Here is a 15,785-nt window from a genome sequence, read left to right on the forward strand (position 1 = left end):
CCTGATAGCTGAATTTAGGCAACTACAACTACTGGAAAGCGAGGGGAGTCACAGACAGGGAAGAGCCGGGGGAGGGGGGAACCACGAGTTCTGTGCATAAACTCTGCTTAAATCTTTGGCTGATCCCTGGACCATGTGTTTGACAGGCAAACTCCAAGCAACCTAGTAGCTAAGGAGGAAAGAATGGAACTATGATTTAAACTGCTTCTCGAGAGATAAGAGTGTATAGTTTGAGTCCAATGAAGCTTATTGCTTGCTCAAACAGAAAAATCAACACTGTTAGGAGGAATATAACACAATCTAGATTTTCTATGATACAGTATTTAAAATATCCAGATTTCAATCCATAGTTGCTCAGCACGTGAAGAAATAGGAGACTCTGACTCCTCCTCAGTGGAAGAGAAAATCAGCAGAGGCCAAACCAAAGATGACCCAGATGTTGGTAGCAGACAGGTATTTTAAAGCCCTTGTTATAACTGAGCTCACTAGTAGAAAGCACTGGTCACCAAAGTGTGGCCCTAAGGCAAGCTCTTTCAGCGTCACCTGAGGACTTGTTGGAAATACTGATTCTTTGGCCTCACTTTGAATAAAATGAATCACAAACTTTGGGATGCAGCCCAGCAGTCTATGTTTTTAACAGGCTTTCCAAATGATTTTGATGTACTCTAAAATTGTAGAAACATTGATGTGAAGGAAAAGATTCTCCTAGTGAATGAAAAGATAGGAAGTGCCAGAACACACGTAGAAATATAGAAAAAGAGAAATTCTAAACTTGACAAATACAATATCTGAAATAAGTAAATTTATTGGAAGGGCTTAATAGCAGAATAGGGATGAGAGAGGAAAGAGTTTATAAAATTGAAGATAGAAATTGTGGTATGTGAAGAACAGAGAAAAACTGGCAGGCTGTTGGGAGGAAGATGAAGAGAATCTTGAGGATCAGAGGGACAATCTCATGTGTCGTCAGAGACTCAGGAGAGGTGGGCACAGAGTGTGTGGAAGGAAAAAATACATGAAGAAGTGATGGTCCCAGCTTAAACAAAGTAGCTGAAAGATCTAAATGGACAGGTTCAGGAATCTCAGGGAGTCCCAGGCAGCATGAATACAAAGAAACCCAACATGGTCAAATCACTGAAACGCAGACATAGAGAGAAAAATCCTGAAAATGTTCAGAGAAAAAAATGGTACATTTCAGATAGAGGAATAACAGTTTGAATAACAACAAACTTCTCATCAGAATCATGGAGGCCAAAAAACAGTGAGCCAACTTCTTTAGTGTGCTGAAAGGGGAAAAAACTATAATTCTTTATTCAGTGAAAACATACTGCAAGAATGAAGGTAAAAATAGATACTTCACCAAAGAAGATATATAAATGGCAAGTGTGAAAAATTGCTTAACGTCATTAGTCCTAGGGAAAATGCAAGTTAAAACCACTTACCTATAAGAATGGCTAAAATTTGAAAACCTGACAGTATCGATCGGTGAGGATGTTTAGCAATTGGAACCTTATCCACTGTGGTGAGAATGCAAAATGATATATTGGGAAATAATTTGGCGGTTGTTTTAGAAACATACATTTACCATGTGATCCAACAATTCTCTTCCCAGAGAAATGAAACAGTGTCATAGGCTGAATTGTGTCCCTCCAAAATTCATGCTTTAAGGTCCTAACTCCAGAGCCTCAGAATGTGGCTGAATTTGGAGCTAGAGTTTTTAAAGAGGTAATGAAGGTGAAACGAGGTCATCTGGGTGGGCCGTAGTCCAGTGTGACTGGTGTCCCTGGAAGAAGAGATGAAAATGCACACCACATGCATGGAGGAAAAAAACGTGTAGAGACACAAGGAGAAGATGGCCGTGTACAAGCAAGGAGAGAGGCCTCGGAAGACACTGGGTCTGCAGACACTCTCATCTCAGACTTCCAACCTCCAGAGCTGTGCGATGCTTCTGTTGTTTAAGCCACCTAATCTGGCGGCTGGAGCTGACTAATGTGTTTATGGTCATACAAAAACGGGTGCTTAAATGTTTATGGTGGCTTTATTCAGAGTCACCAAAAATTGGAAACAATTCAAATGTCCTTCAACTGGTAAACAGATGGACAGAACTGTGGTCCATCTACATAAACTACTCAACATTATGACAGAATGAACTACTGACTTGTCAGGCACGAGCATGGATGATGCTCAAATGCAGTTTGCTTAGGGAAAGAAGCCAAACTTAGAGGCTCTGTAGTGTATCATTCCTTCTATATGGCATATGGAAAAGGTGGGAGTACAGTACTGATCTGTCACAGAAAACAGATCAGTGGTCCAGGAACTGGGAGCCTGGGAAGAATTGATTACTGAGAGGCCAGTGCAAGGGTGCTTTGGAGGTAAAGGGACTGCTCTGTATCTTGACTGTGGTTATGACCATATGGCTGTAGGCATTTATCTAACAGCCTTATGCTTGTGGACCAGTGTGCCAAAGAGTGAATTTTCCTATATGTAAATTTTTTTAATGTGAATTTAGAAAGTAAACACACATAAGCAAAAAGCAAAAAGATAGAATAAAGATCATTTCAGAGAAAGGGATCTCTGGGAATTCCTCACCAGGACACCTGTGCTGAAAGAAAGGCTAAAGAATATTCTTCAGGCTGAAGGAAGATGATCCCAGGCGGAGACTCAGTCTCTCTCTTTTCACACCCCCACATATGCCCAGGTCTGATGTGGGTAAGGAATACAGAAAAGTAGAAGAAATTACATGTATCTCATTGATTTTGTAGAAGTGGGCATGCATATGGGACTGGAAACAGAGAATGTGTTCATCTTCTCATTCAACACATGTTATTAGGCACCTTCTGTATGCCAAGCAGAGTTCTAATTTCTGGGATCCAGATGAAGAAGGCATGGTTCTTTCCTCATAAGTGGCAAGAAGGACAAACATGCGAACAACCTGTTTGTCTTAAGAATAAGGCCTGTGTGCCTCTCTGCTGCATCAGCTGGCCGGCCTTGCGGCTGCGCGCTGTCTCATTGTGGGATCTAGTGGCTCAGTGTCGGTTCTCTCTTGCAGACTTCATTCAGTCGGGGTTTCACAAAGAACATGAAGCTGGAAGCCGTAAACCCCAGGAATCCAAGAGAACTCTGTGTGGCCTCCGTTGTGAGGGTGAAGGGGAGGCTGATGTGGCTTCACCTGGAAGGTGAGTGTAGTTTATAGTCTTTCTGGAGAATTTAGGGTCCCTCCAGAAGTGGGAGAGTGCTGAAATCTCCAGCACTTCTTGGAAGTGCCCCTTTTGTGCGTTTCTTTTATTTAAACAGATCTTAAATTATTCAGTGTTCTTAAATAAGTGAAACTAATCAAACACAAATCCGTACGGAGGCTCACATTTTAATTTAAGAATTTCATGAAATGAGATGCTGGAGTAATAATTATGTTTTGAACACAGTGTTTTTTTTTTATATCTGTGATTATAAAAGCTAACATCACAAATTAATGAGTCACTAAATCTAGTATTCTAGGTCTTGGTTATTATGAGGATAGAACCATGTATTTTTTTAATGTGAGTAATACCTTCTTTGGTTTCTTCCATAGGTGTTTAATTTTTTCTTAAAAGAGTAACTGGAGATGATTTTTCTCCCCAAATATACAAGGGCGAGCCAAAGGAGTTTTAAAATAGTGATACAAATAAATAGTAATACAAGAATAAACTCCATGTTGCACTGAGAACTGTAAACCTATTTTTGCCCACCCCTGTATAATCGAGATTTAGGCTTGTTTGTTTAATGGTGTTTAAACTTTTCTTTATAGCTACATTTTTATTTACAGTTGTACAGATAATTCACAGAACAATGTGTTTGTAAGTAAAATCTTGATCAGATTTTGGATTTAGATAGATTATATTTTCTAGATGATATATTTTCAATGAAAAAAATGGAAATGGATTGGATCGCTAAGATTTTCCTATCTGTGATTTAAAATACTTTGCTTTTTTTCTGTTTGTTTTTCAGTTTCATAGCACTCAGTTGTTATTTCAAGTGTATGTGGAAAAAACAATGGACTACCTATGAATAATAAGATTATGTTAGCTTTCTTGGTCTATATTTTCAATCTTACAACATGTTCTTACTACCATTGGAATAGAAAGTTTGGAAAGTCATAGAATTGCTGCTAATATCTTCATCTTGGTCAAAACTGTTGAAAGTTTTTGGCTACAACCACCATCTCATCAGTATTATCATTCAAGAAGGTGGGAAGGGTATAGAGTAGTAACTTTAGCTGAACGTCATAGGTGTTGTTAATTCCCAGAAAATAGTTTAAAATGTCACTGTGGTTCTCAGAACGTTGATTGCTTAGTAGATTTTCAAGTAGTATGACCTCTTGTTGGAATCGACCAAAATGGAGATGCAGGCACAGTAGTGATGCTTCTGCAGCTACAGGAATAGAATGTGACCATATTTTCTTCACTGCATGTGAAGTCGAGCCAGCCATTCAAGGGGAAACAGGAGCTCTAGGATGATTTTGAATTCCTTTATTGCACTTGCCACCTAGTACTATAAAGCCAAATTATAAGGTAGGAGTCTTGTTTGCATTATTAATTTGAAAACAAAAATGGTAAAGTTCAGAACCCATGTGTTGTCATTATTATTTAGCACATTCTGGTTAAAATTCTTTGGTAGTCATCATTTATTTAACAGTTTGTACTTCCATAGTGCATCCCAGGAGTTAATTACCTAATGCAGACAGTAGTAAGATTATCCTGATTTTTATTGATAGAGAAACCATCTTCAGTCTTAAGATGTGCCTAGGGTTCGATTACATTGCTCTTGACATCTTTGTTGCTTAATTCACTAGACCTCACAGCTTCCCAGTTTCTAAAAGAATGATGATTAACTTTGAGAGTTTATTTAACATTTTTTGTCAGTCTTTTCTCCTTACTGATGTTTTCTTTAAGATTTTATTTATTTATTTTTAGAGAGAGGGGAAGGAAAGGAGAAAGAGAGGGAGAGAAACATCAATGTGTGGTTGCCTCTCACACGCACCTCCCCACTCCAACCAGGGTCCTGGCCTGCAAACCAGGCTGTGTCCTAGACTGGGAATCGAACTGGCAACCCTTTCATTTGCAGGTCGGCCCTCAATCCACTGAGCCATATGAGCCAGGGCCTTACTGCTGTTTTTCCTTGGATATAAATTTCTAGATTTATAGCAAAAAAATATATCAGTTCATTCCAGCTCTTCTGCTCATTCTCCAGAATGCTTTCATTCTGTAGTAATGGCAGGGAGTTTAGCATTGGGAAGAAGGTCAGAAAGTAAATTGTCCATTTTTCCAGACCTTACACCGCTGAAGAAAAGAAAATTAAACAATCTGTTGAATATTGTCTACCTGGAATTATTGGTCAAAATTATGCATTTGTCTCACTGAATAAAGTAAAATTCCACTCAGTGTCCTTGAATTGGCTTAAAATTTTTTTTTTGGTTTGTTTGTTTGTTTCTTGGCCCTTACTTGAACATTTACCATTTGACATAATGGCAGGTTTATTGTCGCTTCCTTCTCGTTTTTTCATTTCTGTGTCTATAGCGTTGTCTTTCCTCAGTCCTAGGGATAAACTATTCGAGACTCGCTATGGTCAGTTTGTGGCTGTGAGAGTACTTTTATGATGATGGTGATTCTGATTATAGACCATTTATTTGACACTTAAATTTATAAAGTACTTCATAACAATTTATCAGTTATATTTGTACATTAAATTGATTTGAAGTATTTTCAACTTGTGGCTAATTGGCCACTTTCAGGTCATTAAAATGGTGATTTTTATTTAATATTTCACTGCTCTTGAAGTCAAATAGTATTTTAAGTGTCTGAAGGAGCTGATGTTGAAAGGGGAGCAATTAATAAAATACATGAGATCAGTGTAACCTTATTTTAGGTGCATATTTGGATAGAATCCCGAGCTTTCTCAAGCCGCTGACAGTGAGCAAGGGCGATTTATGAGGATGGAGTTTTGTGTTTTGGGAAGGACATTGTCGTGTTTTTTCTTATGATAATGTTCTCCTCTAGGTAATCTCCATACATTATGAGCATTATCCATGTAATATAAATCGCCTGCAGTTTTAATGCTTCTAGCATTGCGGCCACACAGTTCCCATTTTCACGAAACAAGTCACTTCACGTGCATTTCAGATTATCTTCTTCAGGGGCAAATAGGGTGAGGGTGTTCCCCTCACCCTCAAAGTGTGTGAACTCTCTGAGAGAGTTTACATCTTTGCATTGCCTTCTTGGTGTCTCTTACCCTCATTATTATTAATATGATTTTCTCACTTAGAAGACATGTGATAGGCTCCGCATTCCTGAATATGAAGTATTGTTTCCTTGCAGCTGAGGCAGAAGTGTCCAGTATGTCATTAAAGGTGGTGACTGGCAGGCTTCATTTTTGCTAAGTTACGTAGTTCTTTTCATTGTTGCCACTACAGTAACGTTTGTAGAGAGCTTTAGAACATGAGCACCAAAACCTGGTTTTCAACTTGGGATCACTGTTATGAATGAAAACAGAGGGGATTCCCAGCGAGTGTTTTTGCACTTGGAACGTAGGGAGAGAAGGACGTCCTGTGGGGCTTGTTACCTGGTGCTTTCAGTTCCAGCCTGGGTACCACAATGTATCCACTTCAGTCTGTATGACTCTGTGCTGTATAACTTTGGACAGTAGCTTCCTAGAGTCCAGGAGTTGCATCCCCCCCCCCCCCATGAACTTCACATTCCACAAGCTCAGAACATCCAGNCCCCCCCCCCCGCCATGAACTTCACATTCCACAAGCTCAGAACATCCAGGGCCCAGTTCAAATGTGGGTCCCTGGTTTCTGCAGGAGACAGGAATCATCAGCAACACGGGGACTCTTCAAGCCTGTGTGCTTCATGTAGAATTTCAGTGTCGGTATTTAGAAATGGGGTGCAGTGACAATCCAAGGACCGATATGTCTCTCCTTTTTCCCCCTTAGGAAATGCATGCCCTTTGGAATTGTCCAGGGCCAGTTTTTTAATGCATCTGATTTTTTTCTTAGCTTCTTGGCTGCGGTGAAATATACCTTGGCATGTGATCCTCTGCTGGTTCCCTTTTCTTCACATTGCTTAAGGTCGAAATGCTGCACAGCACCTTTCAGGACACTTCCCTGACCAGGCCAGGCTGACCTCGCCCCCTTCACCTGCAACTGTCAGTGTCCTAACTAGGCTTACAACTGTGTTGTTAGGAGTGATGTGGAAAGGTTCAGTCCTCTTACCTTTGGTGCATGGCCTTTCACATAATCCTCTTTTATCCCTTGTCTTTTCTTGTCCTTGGCTGTCTCCTGGTGTTTCCAACTCTAAGTCCCTGTGGTTCATCTTTTCTAGAAGGCAAACCTCTAGCCATCAGCCTGAGGGGAGGTGTGACCTGGATGTGCAGAGTCATCAGGGGATTGGGGGGTCCCCCTGCTCCTTAGATTTTCAGCCGGGGTTTTGTAAGTTCGGCCCCCCATCCTTTGCCCTGACGCCACTGCTTTGTAGGGTCAGTGGCTTGTTTCTTGCATTCCTTGTCTTCTGTACTTGGTTGACTCTCAACTATTTGATGAATGAATGAATGAGGTAATACCCTAAGTATGGTCAATGGAGTTTTGTGCCTGAGCCCCTTGTGGCAAAAATTGATTCCATTTCAGACATAGGAATGAGGGCCAAAACCAGGGTGGACATGGAAAAGTATTTTGATAGAGGGCCTAGGTGGTACCCATGTAGATTCCTGGAAATTGAAGTGTACTTTGCACCAGGTTATCTTATTGGAGCTGAGTAATGCTGGCATTCCTAGCATGGGCTGCAGTCTCAGAACTTTTTTTTTTCTTTCTACATTTTCTGTGGGGGCGACTTTGCCCTGAAGTCCCCCTGTCCGCCACAGATGAAAGTAAACACTACCAAGACATGATCTGCTTGGGGAGGAGAGGTGGTCAGTTTCTCAGAGGAAGAAGGCCAGGAGCCCTTTCCTCCAGCGGCTTTTATTGGGTTGTAATATACAGGAGGAACACAGGGCGGCAAGGATCAAACAGTAGATAACATTTCAAAGAAATCTGAGAGCTTAGTCTGAGTCAGTGTCTGTCAGGAAAGGGGGTTTGCAGAAACTTTGGGAGACATACTCATTTCCTGCTTGGACCCTTATCATAGGATTAAAAGCACTCCAAGCAGAGCAGATTTCACAGGTCTATCAGGAAGTCTTTGTGATGCCAGGTTTTTCCCTGGGACACGCTCTAGCAAGGCAAGGAGCTCCACTCCTCCCCATCAGGTATTCAGGCTTAAATGGATGAGAGCCAGGAAGCACTTCTCCCAGGGGACATGGCGACTGGGACTATGCCACATAGCCACAGGGCAAGGGTCCGTTGCTTCCTCTTTGTCACAGCCCCCCAAGTCCTTCCATGATGGCCTCTCAAGTGATTGAGTCTGGCTTAGGTTGCCCGTCGCTATGAGGAGTATTACCTGTCGTCAACATAGACCATGCTTTGGGGGCAGGAGGAGGAAGCCGAGGCAGCGTTTGCTACCAGAGACAAGCTTTGTCTCCTGTGACTCGTGTTCTGGAGGTCATTCGCTCATCCTTAGCCATGGAGGGTAGTTACAATTCCTGAAACCAGGCAGAGTGGTTCCCAACAATTTTTTATAAGGCATTTGAGATTCTTGTGAAAGCTGGGAACACTCAGAAAAACGTACTTGCATGAGTATACAATTTTTGGTGCAATTTCAGATGATTCATGAGCCCTCTCAGAACAATTCTTGGCTGGATCTCTGTGGAATTCATGGGCCCCAGATCCAGCACCCGCAGGAGAGATTCCCAGGAGAGATGAACAAACTTTGGTGCGCACGACAAGTGCGGTGCACCATGTGGCTCCTAGTCACAGGTTGCTATGCATCATTTTAAAGCAATTAAAATTAAGTTACAATTTCAGTTCCTCAGTTGTACTCTCCGAGTGAAGTGCTCAGTAGTCACATGAGGCGCCTGGCTGCTATTTTGGACAGCCTACGCCAGAAGTTCTTTTGAACAGCACTGTTCTAGATGCTTGAATAGGTCAAAAGTAAGTTCCATAGGTCTGTCTAGGCCAAGAACTCAGATTTTCTTGGAATGCAGGGCCAGCAAGATGCAGTTTACTCTGATAAGTAGATCAATGCCAGGCTGTAAGTTTCAGCATTTAATAGTAAGATGATGAAATGAGCTTGGAGGACCCATAGAACTTAGAAACTGGAGGTATAGTCCATCCTGCCCTGGCATCAGTCAAGAAAGCACAATAGATATTTCCAGCAGGAAATGAGGCGCCCAGACGGAGATCCTCAGGCTGACACTGACTCTATTTTAAGGCCCCCATGGAACCCCGTGGGCAGGAAGCTGCAATCCTCGGCCTGCCATTGGCTCCCGTCCCTCTCACAACTGCAAAGCCTGTGAGGAAACGTTGGCCATGCTCCAGCAGCCTCAGAGACCCTTGAAGCTTATGACTGGAAATGGACGTACCAAGTCCAGCTGCTGACACTCCATGACCTTGCTTGCCAGTAGTAATAACAGCAGGAAGGTGGTCTGTGCCCCATTCTGTCCTTCGAAGCCCACAAGAGTAGACACCAGTGATGGAACCTATTTTGAACGCTACTCTATCATGGAAGGGAGTCTGGGAGTTTAATTTTCCAGATTTCCATCCCCCGCAGGCAGAGAGGAAGGGGACTTGGTGCTGAGAGCCAATCGGCCATAATTGGTATTCCCTTGTTCTACTTAATCTTAAAAGAAAACTTTCATAGCCTTCACTTTTTCTGCTATTTCGTGACCATACTCAACCATTTCTGTGAGCATTCTGATTACCAGTGTTTTTGACTTTGCATCTGATAGGTTGGCCATTTCTTCATTGCTTAGTTGTATTTTTTCTGGAGCTTTGCACTGTTCTTTTATTTGGGCCATATTTTTTGTCTTGGCATGCCTGTGATGTAGATGTAGTAAGGGGTGGAGCCTTAGGTATTCACCTGGGTGGGGCAACCCACGTCTGTGTTGTGGCGCTGTATGTGGGTGAGGCAACAGAGAGGGAACAATGCCACTTGCTCAGCTCTTGGCAGGCTTTCAGTCACTTCCTCTGCTACCTACAAGCAAGTTGGGCCCTTCTGATGCTGATTCCCGGGTGGGTAGGTTTGTGTACATTCTAGGACCCTGTGCGTCTCTCCAACAAACTCTCCTGTGAGGCTGGGGCTTCATCCCGCCACCTCAGCCCCCACAGGTTTTTTCAGTCAAAGGTTTTGAGGCTTTTTTCCTCATACTGGAACCCTGGGTCGTGTGGTCTGTCTCTCTCCATAGTTGTTCCTCCTGGTTTATCCACACACAAATGTGGGACTGCCCATCCACCAGCCACTGCCTTGCCTCCCGTCACCTCCATCTAGCTTCCTATCTCTGCCCTTCCTACTGGTCTGGATGAATGTTTCTTTTTTAAAAAATATATTTTATTGATTATGCTAGTACAGTTGTCCTATTTTCCTTCTTTATTCCCTCTGCCTTGCACATCCCCTTCCACCCTCATTCCCCCCTTTAGTTCATGTCCATGGGTCACACATATAAGTTCTTTGGCTTCTATACTATCCTTAACCTCCCTTTATGTATTTTCTACTGTTTCTTCTTTTTAACTCCTTGGTTGTTGGACTTCCATACAGTTTGACTTTCTGGCAGTTCTGGTTATTTTTACTTTTTAAATTTGCTGTTGTCCTTCTTTTGGTTGTGCAAGGAGGCACAGAGTGTCTACCTACATCTCCATCTTGGCCGGATGAACTTGTTTCCTTAAATACCTCTTGCCCTTCTTCCCTCCCCAGCTATTAACTGAGTCGGAGGGGTCACTCCAGTTCTCTTACTGGCTTCAACAAAAATCAGTCCCCTTCCTCACAGCTAGCCCTAAGCCTCTTCCCTCGTATCCCTCTCACCTCCAGCCCCCCAGACACATCTCCTGCTCCTGCGCTCGCCCATGCTGGTTCCCTTTCATAACTGACTGAGAATCAGGCAGTTATGTAATGTGGGGAGTGTGATAGGGTTGTGTTTCTAAGATATTTCATCGTTGTGACAAGCTATCTCATTCTTTCATCCTGATGTTCTGAATGGAACAGGTCACATTCTGTTGCAGTGCCCAGAGTTAACCTGCTGAATTAGAACATGACACAGTCTCTCTAATAAGGGTGAGTGAAACTTTCCAGAAATGAATGGTATCTGCTGGTGTGAGGACACAGTCTCAGGATAGAGCAAATAGCAATATTATTTTAAGGTTCCTAAGTGATTCTTACAAATTGATATGCTTGTGGTTTTGCTTTGCAAGTATGGAAAGTCTCCTCTTAGCAGTGAAATAATTCATGGTTTAGCTTTATTTTCTTTTAAGGTAACTAACTTATCCTTCATTTTTCTGACCTCTATGGGAGACTGTATTCATGTATAAGACTTCTCCTTTCTTCTCTGAGTATTTTGTGTTGTGTCGTTGTTATTGTGATGATAGTGAGGTTGTCATTGTAAATAAGTAATTCATTCAGTAAGGCCCAAAATACACAAAAGTCTCTTTGGTCAAATTCTCTCTCCCACTCCTGTCCCCTAAGCCTGCAGCCACTCAGTCCTTTTCCCAGAAGACACCCACTGTATTCGTATTTTGCTTTCCTTTCAGATTTATTTCATGCACATATAAACATATGTTCTTTTCCCCTTTTTAAGCAGATGGTAGCATGCTGTCTATACAGAGTGTTCTACACTGTGCTGAACACTGTGTGTTCAACTATATGTACATGTTTTTATATATAAGTATATAAAGAGATTTCTTATACTTTTTTATAGCAGCAGAATATTCTATCTTATGGATATACAATAACTTTTTTAAGGTTTTCCCCATAGATATAGATTTAGGCTTCCTGATGGTTTTTGAGATGAAGGTTCTAGGTAAGAATGAATAAGGAAAATCCATACTGACTTCATGCAGATGAAATAAAGTCAGAGATGTGTGGTCTTGTATCATATATAAGAGATTTTTCTGTGAAACAATAAAAATGCTACAGTGTTCCTTAGTGGAAGATTTACCTTTGCAGAGCTAGTTTTGGCAGTCCTGGGATAATCAAGAATATGGCATACATTTTACTGGATTATTTTATAAGCTACTAGGCCTCAAATTTTGGAAAATAAGGGGTTATGTTCTAAAAGACTATTCTGAGTCTAGCCATATGTATCCAGATTCACGAAGGTTGATAAAAGGAAATAAAAAATGGTACCCATCATTCAGAACAGGATTGGGAAAAACTTTCTTGAGTAATAAATAACCCACTTTATCATTAGTTCTTGTTTAATACACACATTAACGGGCTAGATTTGGGGTGGGAGGAAGGCAGGATTATAACTTTCTTGAGAACGTGGTCGCTGACACATTGTAGCTCATAAAATATGTGTTTAATTCAATGGAAATCATGATCAAAGAATTTTAAAATACTGGAAAGACAATCTTAGAACTATATTAATGTATACATTGTTACACAGTATATATATTAAAGTATTAATATGATGTGATGTTTGAACTAGCAGAACATTGGAAGACAAAAGTCCTAATTCAGGAAGGAATAAGCTATGAAGTTCAGTTTATGCTGCTTTTTGAAGTACTACTTTGACCTTGAAAATGTTAGTTGTACCTAAATGTAAATCTGGAAATACAACTATGTCTAGTAGATGAATTCAGCCTGTTAGCACAATTGTTGAGTAGCTCAGAAACACACGCTATTCTTGTGAGCCTGAAGATGAGAGCATCTCATCCCCTCTGTATGGGGAGCCAGGCCCGAGACTCTCTTCACCGCACCCTCTGGAGAACTGTGTGCACGCGAGACAGATCACTTACTTCCACATTGGAAGCTACCTGGGAAGTTTCTTTACCTTTTGTTTGTTTGCGGTGTCTTCTTACTTATTTGATGATTTCTTTGACAAATAAGTGAATTGTTGATCGTGTTGACCTTAAATGTGCAACCAGATAAATCTCCATCTAAATGAGTTTATTCAGGACAACAAAAATTGCAATTTGGGATATGTGGTCTAGGCACACCACAGATGCTCATGAACAAAGGCAACAGTCTTTTATAGAATTAGGAAGGGTTGTTGTAAATGAAGACTCCATTGGAGGCAACTAAAAGTTTGGAGTATAGTGACTTCTCATTGGTTGAGCTATTGCGGAGCGAGGAATAATCTTCTTCTGAGTAGCAGAGTAGTACCACTTCCTGTCAGGGATGCGAGGTACGTCTCTTCCTTTTGGAATCTCTTCCTGTTGGGGTCAGCAGTGCAAATACAGTGACACACATGAGAGTTCTCTCTCCCAACCTCCCTTTTAAATCATGTTTCTGTTTATCCTGGCTGAGCAGCTCAGTTGTTTAGAGCATTGTCCAGATACACCAAGGTTGTGGATCCGATCTTTGGTCTGGGCACGTATAAGAGCCAACCACTTAATCCATAAACAAGTGGAACAACAAATCAATGTTTCTCTCTCTTGCTCTCTCCCCCCTCCTTTCCTCTGTCTGTCTAAAATCAATTAAAATTGTATTTATCGTATTTTTTTTTACTTGAGCAACTATTTATTTATTTATTTATCTTTAGAGGGGAAGGAGAGAGGGAGAGAAACATCAATGTATGGTTGCCTTTTGTGCATCCCCTGCTGGTAGTTAGCCTGCAAGGAACCGGCCTGCAACCCAGGCATGTGCCCTGACTGGGAATCGAACCGCGATCGTCTGGTTCGCAGGCCCGCACTCAATCCACTGAGCTACGCCAGCCAGGGCTATCGTATTTATTTTTAAAGAGAGGGAAAGGGAGGGGGAAAGAGGAAAAGAAACATCGATGTGCAAGAGAAATATCTATTGGTTGCCTCTCGCACACACCCCAACTGGGGACCAAGCAGCCCACAACCTAAGCATGTGCCCTGACTGGGAATCAGACCTGTGACCTTTTGCTTTGTGGGATAATGCACAATCCACTGAGCCACACTGGTCAGAGCCAATAAAAATTGAAATGAGGTTTTTGTTTATTAATTTGCACAACTGAATTTTACGAGACAGAAATGATTTGTGTTCATTCAACCGTGTTGAAAAATAATCCCTATAAACATGTTTGCATTTATTTAGTTTATATCTTTTAAATTATAGGAGAATTAAGTAAACAGTATGTTAAGATTGATAATCACAGTAATTGCTTTCTTTGAAAACAAATCAAAAGTTCAAAGTGACTAATGGTGATGGTAATGTGTATATCAGAATCTGCATTCAGTGCTCGCCTTAGCAATGCATATATTAGAATCTGCGTTCAGAGTGTTCAGGGCACTTAATATACACCAATATATTGGTTTACCACTAAACTGGGAATTTACATTTATCAAATAACATAATGTTTCCACAATATCTACTTCAGGATGAAAATTAAGAGGTGAGGAGCCAATATAGCTGTAGCTAACATGCAAGTTAAAATGGTTAGAACCCTTATATGTTTGCTGGTGTTCAGCTTCATGAAGTTACATGTTTTGAGGCGACGTGATTAAAAATTCACAGATGTTCTGTGATGATGTGGGTATGTGAGGGGCTCTACTGTGTTGTTTTCATCTCGGTTCTCAGTGAAGAAACCAAAGCAAAGCAAGATTCAGTGGTCAGAGCCCAGTGTCACTCTCTACTGATAGAGCCCTTATCTTGTGATTCAAGAGTATCTTCTCTCAAAGTGTTTTCTTGAAGACCCGTTGGTTCATAGTAGAATTTTCTTCTTTCCCTAGTTTTCTGGGTTCCAATTTTATTCTGTCAGTAGTGGGGTCCTTAAAACTTTAACTAGCATTCTATCCAGATCCCTTATTTTCCAGAGTCTCGGCTGTGATGATGACTTATCACAGAGCATTATTGTAATTATAAAACAGGAGGTAGGCAGCTCCAGTAAAAGGTCAATACTACAGAAACGACTTTGCGTGACGTGGCTAAAGTCTACAGGCCACAAACTGAGTTCAAAAGAAGTAACTCCAATCCAACTTATAAGGGAACATGTTCCCTGGAGATATGGTGTCTTCTGTGTTCACTGCTTGTAACTGGCGTTGTGGAATCTTATTATTTCTCTTTAACAGTCGTGTGTCACTTTCATTAAAGGTTGATCGTTGCTTAGTGTTGATTGATGGCTTAAATGTGTGTCCTGTGGCCCTGACCCCAAGCTGAGCCACAGTTCTTTAATTTCTTGGGAAAGGAAGAGACTGGTTCCTAGGTTACTTCCTCCTTCCATTTTCAGTGGGAAGTACGTCTCTTTTTGAAACCCCCACTTTATCTGAACCCCTTTTACTCTTGCTGTTTCATATTGGAGGTGTTTATATCTGTCCTAAGGCTTTTTTCAGTTTTGTGTTTAACATCCAGGAGAATGTTTTCCTCAGTCTCAGGGATGCTCAGTATTTTCCTTTTTCCCTTGTCTTTTTTGGTTAAACCTATTTGTACCTGTCATCTTGGCTATTGAATACAGGTCTGCAGACTCCCGCTCCAGAGTTTATTGTTGATGTTGAGTCCATGGATATCTTCCCAGTGGGCTGGTGTGAAGCGAATGCTTACCCTTTGACCACACCACACAAAGCAGTGTGTAAGTATCACCCAGGTTGGAGCCGAGATGGATAACCTCTGGGGTTGGGTGGACAGATGTGCAGTTTTGTAAAGATAGTATAGTCAAGCTGTAAAATGGAAAAGGTTTTAGATTTCCCACAGAGCACCAATTTTTTAAATCCCATTTATCCTTTACCTGTTTGCATGAGATGAACATTTCACAGGTTGAAAAACTAAATA

At 41.3% G+C, this 15,785-nt stretch overlaps 1 protein-coding gene across 9 annotated transcripts in view; it reads left to right on the forward strand.

The window, feature by feature from the left end:
- The window catches only part of SFMBT2 (Scm like with four mbt domains 2), a 213,687-nt gene that overhangs the window by 156,011 nt on the left and 41,891 nt on the right, over nucleotides 1-15,785 (forward strand). For all 9 annotated transcript variants that reach the window (XM_037065974.1, XM_037065977.1, XM_037065973.1 and 6 more), the window contains 2 exons: nucleotides 3,047-3,173; nucleotides 15,472-15,585. In XM_037065974.1, coding sequence (XP_036921869.1) covers nucleotides 3,047-3,173; nucleotides 15,472-15,585 — 241 coding nt within the window. The remainder of the gene's footprint in view (nucleotides 1-3,046; nucleotides 3,174-15,471; nucleotides 15,586-15,785) is intronic.

The sequence above is a fragment of the Sturnira hondurensis genome, unplaced genomic scaffold (genome assembly GCF_014824575.4).
Source record: "Sturnira hondurensis isolate 20B ecotype Veracruz unplaced genomic scaffold, ASM1482457v3 Scaffold0016284, whole genome shotgun sequence".
NCBI lineage: Eukaryota > Metazoa > Chordata > Mammalia > Chiroptera > Phyllostomidae > Sturnira > Sturnira hondurensis.